General features: G+C 35.5%; 1 protein-coding gene across 2 annotated transcripts; it reads left to right on the top strand.

Annotated features, from left to right (window-relative positions):
- The first annotated feature begins 3,039 nt into the window (after positions 1-3,039).
- On the top strand, positions 3,040-8,783 carry LOC108829983 (beta-glucosidase 30-like). 2 transcript variants are annotated; one of them, XM_057009538.1, is made up of 12 exons: positions 3,053-4,992; positions 5,440-5,509; positions 5,639-5,694; positions 6,361-6,436; positions 6,542-6,619; positions 6,730-6,817; positions 6,915-7,289; positions 7,383-7,600; positions 7,721-7,755; positions 7,850-7,952; positions 8,074-8,182; positions 8,273-8,783. In XM_057009538.1, the coding sequence occupies exons 1-12, from the start codon at positions 4,858-4,860 to the stop codon at positions 8,670-8,672; spliced, it is 1,743 nt and encodes a 580-aa protein (XP_056865518.1). In that variant the 5' UTR covers positions 3,053-4,857; the 3' UTR covers positions 8,673-8,783. The 2 variants fall into 2 exon arrangements, with proteins under 2 accessions (XP_056865517.1, XP_056865518.1); XM_057009537.1 differs by having other exon boundaries at positions 3,040-4,992; positions 6,361-6,619.
- Positions 8,784-9,158: the final 375 nt, after the last annotated feature.

The raw sequence follows: 9,158 nt of genomic DNA, 5'->3' as shown, positions 1-9,158 counted from the left end.
TGGGGCTGATTTAATTACTGCAGTAAGACAGTTCTTTCTAAATCCGAGCATGCAGAGACAAACAAATGCCACAGACATCTCCTTGATCCCCAAGATTCCAGGAGCTTCCTCCCTTTCGGATTTCAGGCCCATCTCCCTGTGCAACACAGTCTATAAAGTCATAGCAAAGCTTCTGGCTTCTCGGCTTAAACTCATTACTCCGAGGTCTGTTCAAAGGAATCAAGTGGGTTTCATTCAAGGGAGGCTTCTCTGTGAGAATGTACTTCTTGCCTCTGAGTTAGTGGCTGACTTTCACAAGGACGGAATCACATCGAGAGGCTGTCTCCAGGTAGATATCTCCAAAGCCTTTGATAGCATTGAATGGGATTTCGTGCTGAACATGCTCCAAGCCTATCAGCTGCCTGCCATTTCTATTTCTTGGATCAGAGAGTGCATCACGACTCCGCATTACTCTGTTTCCTTGAATGGAGAGCTTGCGGGTTTTTTCCGGGGGAAAAAGGTATGCGCCAGGGAGACCCCATATCTTCCTCTCTCTTTGTCATGGCTATGGATATTCTATCCAAAGACTTGGACATTGCAGCTCGTGAGGGAAGCTTCGGTATTCATCCCAAGTGTTATAACCCCCTGGTTACTCACTTGAGTTTTGCTGACGATCTTCTTATATTCTTTGACGGTTCTCGGGATTCTCTGCGCGGTATTCTTACTGTTCTTCGGGATTTTCAGAGGAGGTCGGGTTTATCTTTGAACTTAAGGAAAACCTGCGTTTTTGTGGATGGGAATAACGCTCCGCTGGCTTCACAGTTAGCGGCAGATCACGGGTTGATACATGGATCCCTTCCTGTTAAGTATCTTGGAGTTCCATTGATGCCTCACAAGCTGACTCGCCAAGACTATCAACCACTGATTGACAAAGTCAGAGGTCGTGTTAACACATGGACTGCAAAGCACCTTTCATTCACTGGAAGACTTCAACTGATTCAATCGGTGATTTATAGCATGATCAACTTTTGGTCTGCTATTTTCCCCCTACCAAAGGAGTGTTTGGATGAGCTGGAACAGATTTGCAATGCCTTCTTATGGACAGGTGCCTCAGGCTCAGCGAGAGGAGCAAAAGTTTCATGGGAGGCAGTTTGTACACCGAGGGAGTGTGGAGGCTTAGGTCTTCGCATGCTTTTGGGTTTAAATCAAGTCTATGGAGTTAAACTGATTTGGCTTCTCTTTTCAGGCACAGATTCTCTATGGGTTGCTTGGATTGAGAGCCATATTTTATCTGGAAGAATCTTTTGGACCTCTGATTTCTCAAACGTTGGCAGCTGGATATGGCAACTACTTATGAAGCTTAGGTACTTGGCAAAGCCCTGGATTCTTTGTCACGTAAATTCCGGAGCCTTTGCGTCCTTTTGGCATGATAACTGGACGGAGCTTGGTCCCCTTATTGATATCACTGGTCCTCTAGGACCTCAGGTCTCTGGTGTTCCAATTGACAGCTCTGTTGCTGAGGCTGTCTTAGCGGGCGCATGGAGAGCTTCTCGCAGCAGGAATCCCATCTTAAGAAGTCTTCGTCAAGCTTTACCCTCTCAACCATACATTGATACACAGGAAGATGACTATTATTTATGGAGAAATTCCGTGGATGATCCCCCATCAAATTTCTCAACCTCCAAACTTTGGAACTCTTTGAATCCTTCGCCTGCTCAGGTCACATGGTATAAGGCTGTCTGGTTCCCTCAAAAAGTTCCTAAACACTCTTTCATAGTCTGGTTGGTTCTAAAGGACAGAATGATAACACGAGACAGGTTAAGATCCTGGGGTCTCGTCGTTCCGGCGGAGTGTCTGCTCTGTGGTCATGCACCAGAGTCGATGGCCCATCTTTTCTTTGACTGCACCTACTCGGCTTCAGTTTGGAACTCCTTATTATCAGGAGTCGGCATGAATCATCCTCTGGGGTGGCAGGATATTGTCACTTGGTTGATTGATATACCGACTAGAGGAAAGCTCAAGGCTATTCTCAAAATAGTTTTTCAAGCTTCAGTCTATTTTTTATGGAGAGAAAGAAATTCAAGATTGCACTCTGGGGTCAACAAACCTGCCACTCAAACTGTCAAAGAAATCCAACTTCAAACCCGAGCAAAGCTTCTCAGTCTGGACAGAGAAAAGCCCCCTTCTATTCAAGCTCCCCTGCGTTTTCAAGAATCATACATCCATACATGGTTCGACAGGTTCCAAGTCTGAAAATCAAGCCAACTGATCTGCTTCACATGAGTTTCACTATTATTTTGCTTATCTCCGTTTAATCTTGTAATTAAAAACTCCCATTTTGGAATTGCTATAAATAAAAATGAAGTACTTGCAAAAAAATAAAAATAAAAATAAATAAATGGATTTTAATATATATTATAGACATTAATAAATAGTAAAATTTCCATGAAATGGTGTCTTTCTGAACTAAACCACTTAAATTCAGAATTAAATTAAATATTACATGGCAAAAAAAAAAAAGAATCCCCTATACATTATTTGCGAAGTGATTTGCCACATGTCGTTTCTAGAATCATCTTTACAAAAAAATGATGACATGATTACTAAAAAATGATGACATGACTTATAGTTAATATGACATGAACAATTACATTTATTGCTGATATATATTTTTGGTAAACTTTATACAATATGACAATAACTCTTACATTACATTTAATGTTGATTTATATTTTTGGCAAACTTCTTAAAATATGGTAATCACTCATTAATCATCACTAAATAAATATATTCAAATATGCATTATAAATTTTAAAATTTTATTTAATTTTACTTTTATAATTATATAATTTTTATAACAAAATTTTTCAAATTTACTACATCTTTTTAAAAAATTAATAAAATTTTAATCGTAATACAATAGGTTATTTTAGATATCTACAAATTTTATAAATATTGTTTATTTTAATTTTTTATATGAATTTGTAGTAATTTTATACAAGTTTATTTAATAAATTTAACCAAAATAAATAGATAAAAATTTATCTAAGATTCGAATTTTAATATATACATATATATTCTTAAATATAATATAAAATAAAAAGTATTTTTCTTAATTTTATGCTTAATTAAATCAAATTTACATTAAATATTAATAAAAAATGTATAATATTAATAAATTTCATTTTAAATATAATTCAAATTTTAAAAAATTATCACTGCACATGGTGCGTGAAAACACCTACTAACACATATAGTTAGAGCGGGTTCTCGGCAAAAGTCTGGATGAAACATTTGTCTATGGTCCCTAATTTTTTCAAAGAAAATTATATAGACCCCAATTTTTTTAATATTTATTATAATCTTTATTAAATTGCATACATTTTTTTTTGCCATCTATGAATTTTATTAAAAGCAAGCAGGTCCAAAAAGGACGAGCCCATATCCGATACAACCAAGGTAGAAGCCCGAAATTAAAAGCCCGAGAAAACTAAAAAAAAACATAAATGGGCCCAAGCCCAACCGATAACAACGAAACGGCGCCACCCTAAAACACGTGTCCAAGGTCGATGCTGAGCTTCCACGCGTCTGTCTGCACCAACGCACGTTACACGCGTCGCTTCCACTTCGCATCAAACCTAGACCACCGGTGTAGGCTTCCGGTCGCCGGTTTCCGACATCCCACTAGACCAAATCGGAAACTCCTTCTCCGTCATCTCTATCGCTAACAACCCACCTCCAACAACAGTATTGGAGGTATAGGGTTCCTCAGCGAGCCAACTCCGCCGCTTCACCGGACCACACTGTTGGCATGCGTGAAAACCGCATCCAACTTCATCACCCCTACCACTTCCAGCGTAGAGAGTCAATCGATATAGAATCAAAATCTCTTCCTGGATATGAGAACTTGGGAATGCCATAGAATCACCATAAGCCGGCCGTCCACACCCGAGAGAAGGTGGCAACGCCAGAGTCGAAGCCGGACGACCACCGTTATGCAAGCGCGCCGCCGGAGTCAAAAACATCGGATAAAACCGATCCGATAAAACGACTAAACTGAAGAGAAAAGAAAAACAAAACTGAAAAAGAAAAACAAACTGATAAGCCGGACCGACGGTGGCTATGGTAGCCCACCCGTCGACCGGAATCGGTAAATACGGCGGAGCTTTCTTAGTAGAGAGAGGTCAGAGGGTTTGAAGAGAGAGAGAGAATGACTTACTTTTTATTAATTATTAAATTGCATACATTCCTCCAAACTTAGGACCGGCCCTGTACAAAAAGAAAAATTAACAAATCCAAAATGGTCAAATAACTTGCAAGCGCATGAAGGTGGAATTAAACTGGAACATACACGTGAAACGCCTACGGCTCCTATTTTTTTTCTTCCCTGCATTTTAATATGACAAAAATATGAAACAAAAATATCGGTCAAAACAAACATTACACGTGAAATGGCAAGCGTTACATGCAGTCTCGCAGGATATATTAACAGTGAACGTAGCCACGATTTTGAACACATTCAACACTACACTATATTATAGATATGATACGTATATCATGACAGTATAATCATGAAATTCTACGGACAAGCAATGGTGAACGTAAGCACTGATCACGGGTATATTCATAGATGGTGACCTATTATATATGCATAAGTCTTAAAGTGGAAAGAAATATCCGAAGATATATATTAGAAAAATACTATCTCTCCATCTAAATATGATATATATTTCCAAATATTTCCACGTAGGATGACATCTACTACTCGACGAGGAAAAACCTCTATATTAGAAAGAGTAAATCTCTCTTCAAATATCACTTTGAAATCTCAAAAAAAAAACACCAAACCGAAAAAAAAACATAGAGAAAGAGAAACAAATGGCTAGAGGATCTCGTTTTTTCATGATCCTTTCGATAATCTCATTATTTGCGAACACAATCGATTCTCGAATATTAGATCGACATAGTTTTCCTGATGGATTCGTTTTTGGAACGGCTGCGTCTGCATATCAGGTGATTTTAATGATTTTGATCTTTCAATGGCGGAATAGTATGTGATCCTAACAATCATGTTATTATATAAAATCTAATCATTATGTTATTCAATACATTAATGATAGAATTATTCTGAAATTCTGGATGTTCGCAGCTAACTTTTGTCGCTATATGGTTTCATCAAACGTTCTACATATGTTTTTGCGGTATTATCGATCATAATCTGTATGTTATAGTAATGTGGAGAAATATTGATGATACGTGTAGGCTATTACCTGTTAGCTAGGTAGGCACTCTATAAGTTATTAATGCTCATAAAATTCAAACCCACGTATATATCGTTCATCTTCTTGCTCTTAATTATCTAGTTAAGTTTCTTTTAGTTATAACAAATTATGTTATATATGTCATCCTAAAATAACTTTTCGATGAAAATAATATTTATTTTTGTTTATATTCATGCAGTACGAAGGAGCAACGGATGAAGGTGGCAAGTCTCCAGCTATATGGGACCACTTCAGCCGCACTTACCCAGGTTTGTCCAGAAACAATAGCTTACGGACCGGATTTGTTTAACACACATTCATATACGAGTAACACCATATCTCTAACTAATTAGTATTTGTTACTTAATAAAACTAAAATCTTTTGATTTTTGCTGCAGAACGGACGAAGATGCATAATGCAGATGTAGCGATTGATTTTTATCACCGTTACAAGGTACTATCTCTAATCAATCTCCTCTTTTTCTTTAGATTTAATAGTCGATCTTGTGATCGAAAACTAAAACTAAATCAAACTATCAGATCATGTGAATCAAATCAAATAGTTTACATGTTTTGTTAGAGATAAGATTGATTGTATATTGTGATACTGATAAGGCATATCTAGTTGTTTGTATAGATCTTAGAGCATGATTAACTCCGGTCTCTTATCTGAAGTTTTTATTTCATAGTTTGACACATTTTTTTTTTACATTTTTTCGGTTAAAAAACAACTATTAAATTTTTTATTTAAAAGACAGTTCTTAACTTTTTTTTTGTTCAAAAAAACTAAAACACGTATTTTACTTTAAGTTAAGAACTTAAGTTAAGAGATTATGATTAATCATGGTTTAGCTTCTTGTATTTAGGATTCATATATATCTCCTAAACTTGTATACAAGGACATGCTTGGTTGATTGAATAGCACAGAATTTCAACTTAATTAATGTGTTTTTCTAAAGTTTGTAATCACCAGCCAAAATGAAATTAAAGTTCAAGATAAGTCAATTTACTTTCTCAAAAGTTCGTACGTTGTACCTAGACTACCTAGACCCGTATATAGTTATCGTTTTTGCTTTGGTTGGTGAATATTTTTTTATATGACACAAACAAACAAAAACAGGATGACATAAAATTGATGAAGGAGCTAAACATGGACGCTTTCCGATTTTCAATCTCGTGGGCCAGACTAATTCCAAGTAACCTTTTTTTGGTTGATGATTATATTATTCTTTCAGAAAATAGTTATAAATTTTGGTCAATTAATGAGTTAATTTATGTGGTAAATTTTCAATTATCTACAGCTGGAAAGCTAAAGGATGGAGTAAACAAAATAGGTGTACAATTCTACAAGGATCTTCTCGACGAACTTCTTGCTAATGGTAAGATCACTAATTTACTAGCTAGTTAATTTAAGGTTATATAATAAAATTTAACTTGTGCTTATAGCTTAAATTAATAAAACTAATCGTATATATTTATGAACATGCAGACATACAACCATCGATGACACTATATCATTGGGACCATCCACAATCTTTGGAGGACGAATATGGTGGCTTTTTAAGCCCTCAAATTGTGTAAGCCTAATTAGAATATTTCAAAACATATATTAGTTTCTTTATTTTTGTAAATAGGACTTATTTTATTATTTTGTATGACTTCTTTTCAAAACAGAGAAGATTTTCGAGATTTTGCAAGAATTTGTTTCCAAGAGTTTGGAGATAAAGTAAAGATGTGGACAACGATCAATGAACCATACATCATGACTATTGCCGGGTACGACCAAGGTAACAAGGCGGCTGGTCGATGCTCGTCATGGGTAAACGAAAGATGTCATGCGGGTGATTCTAGTACTGAGCCTTACATTGTTTCACATAATATTCTTCTTGCTCATGCCGCTGCGGTAGACGAGTTCAGAAAGTCTAAACAAATATCGCATGATAGCCAAATTGGGATAGTTTTGTCACCAAGATGGTTCGAGCCTTTTCATTCTGACTCTACTGATGATAAAGAAGCAGCTGAACGAGCTCTTGCTTATGAAATTGAATGGTATGTTGATTATCTAAACAAAACAATCTTGAAAAGTCTGTTTATACTCATCAGTCATCAGCTAATCCTTATTTGGGTTCTATGCGTAAATAGGCATCTAGATCCAGTGATTCATGGAGATTATCCAGAGATTGTGAAAAAATATGCAGGAGATAAGTTACCTTCATTTACTGAGGAAGAATCAAATATGTTAAATAATTCATCAGATTTTGTCGGAATAAACTACTATACAGCACGCTTTGCTACTCATGTTCCTGAGATCGACCCAGCAAAGCCTCGGTTCAAGACTGACCATCACGTCGAATGGAAACGTACGTAATCATTATGCGAATTAATTACTAATAAAATATTGGTCCATGCCAATTTTAATATATATTATACATACAAATTAGATTCTAAACTAAGCATGTCTATGAACTATTTTGAAACAGTGACTAACCACAGTGGCCACATTATCGGAGCCGGGGTACGTGCCGCGCCTACTTCATAACTATTATTTTTCAGTACAACATAAAATAGCATTCTAAGATTTTAAAGTTTGTATTTATTTTTTCTTAAAGGATGCAAGAAGCTTTATATTGTCACATCCAGAAGGTCTGCGAAAAGTTCTAAACTATATCAAAGACAGATACAATAACATCCCAGTCTACATCAAAGAAAATGGTTAATTAGAAACTTCCTTCAATTTTTTTTTTGCTAATTTGTTTCTATTCTGTCAAGAAATTCAAAATATAACTTATGTTGATTAGTTGACAAAAACTTGATGTTGATTAATTAATTGCAGGAATCAATGATAACGATGATGGTACAAAACCAAGAGAAGAGATTCTTAGGGACACATTTAGGATTGAATACCATGACACACATATCCAACAACTTCACAAAGCTATAGTGTTAGTTATTGATCTTTCTCACAATCTATATTTACTTTTCAAATAAATTCGTTAACTTTTTATTGATGAAAACTTATAATATGGTTATAGTGAGGATGGTTGTGACGTAAGAGGATATTATGCTTGGTCAATGATGGACAACTTTGAATGGGAACATGGGTACACTGCTAGATTTGGTCTATACTATGTTGACTTTATCAACGGTCTAAAACGTTACCCAAAAGACTCGGTTAAATGGTTTAAACGGTTTCTTAAGAGATCAATCGGAGAGACTATAGAAGAGGAAGTGAAGAAGATGTCACGTGCGGGTAGGAATAAGACTCTGCATGAGCAAGTGGGTTTTGATGAAACGTTAGGATTTTTCGTGTCTTTTATGGCGACGAACCAATCGAAGAGAGAGGAGGAGAAAAATCGTTGCTCGTCTGTTCTTCCTTATAGCCGTTTCGATGTTTTGAAGGAAGTAAAGGAGTCATCATCATCGAATTATTGATTTTGAAAATCTTTATGGTTAAATATGTATTTTACTTTTTTTTTTGTTCAAAAAATACGTATTTTATTTAGAAGTCAGAACTTCATCTTATTTATGAATTTGTTGCATCTCTGTATTGCATCTGTGTGTCTTAAATCTCTGTGTACCAGTAAAATCATAACATTCGTTGGTCGGACGAAGTATGCCTTTTCGTTTTAGAAAATTTATTTTTTCTAAATAAATATGTATTCTTATAGGAAAAAATAAATCAGGTTTTGAGGTTGCTATAAACACGAATTTAAGGGTTTGTAAGATTCTTCACTCACACAATAATAAGAAATCTTAAACGGTTATTTGTCTCAATACGTTTTGCTCTTTATTTTCTTCAAAGTTAATTCGCGTTCGTTCACAACATAATTTTTTATCGACTGTAATGTATGAATATTATCTTTGAGGAAATATATTTTTTTCTAGAAAAAAATATGTGGCTGCTTGCAGCTTTGGAAC

Source organism: Raphanus sativus, chromosome 4 (genome assembly GCF_000801105.2).
Source record: "Raphanus sativus cultivar WK10039 chromosome 4, ASM80110v3, whole genome shotgun sequence".
In the NCBI taxonomy this organism is placed as follows: domain Eukaryota; kingdom Viridiplantae; phylum Streptophyta; class Magnoliopsida; order Brassicales; family Brassicaceae; genus Raphanus; species Raphanus sativus.
The sequence above is the reverse complement of the archived record's forward strand: the minus strand, read 5'-3'. Positions and strand labels throughout refer to the sequence as shown.

Excerpts from the sequence above, each read along its gene's own strand:
- LOC108829983 (XM_057009537.1), top strand. The coding sequence starts at position 4,858 with ATGGCTAGAGGATCTCGTTTTTTCATGATCCTTTCGATAATCTCATTA. Across the intron at positions 5,695-6,360 it reads ATTTTTATCACCGTTACAAG|GATGACATAAAATTGATGAA; the intron begins GTACTATCTCTA and ends AAACAAAAACAG. Across the intron at positions 6,620-6,729 it reads CGACGAACTTCTTGCTAATG|ACATACAACCATCGATGACA; the intron begins GTAAGATCACTA and ends ATGAACATGCAG.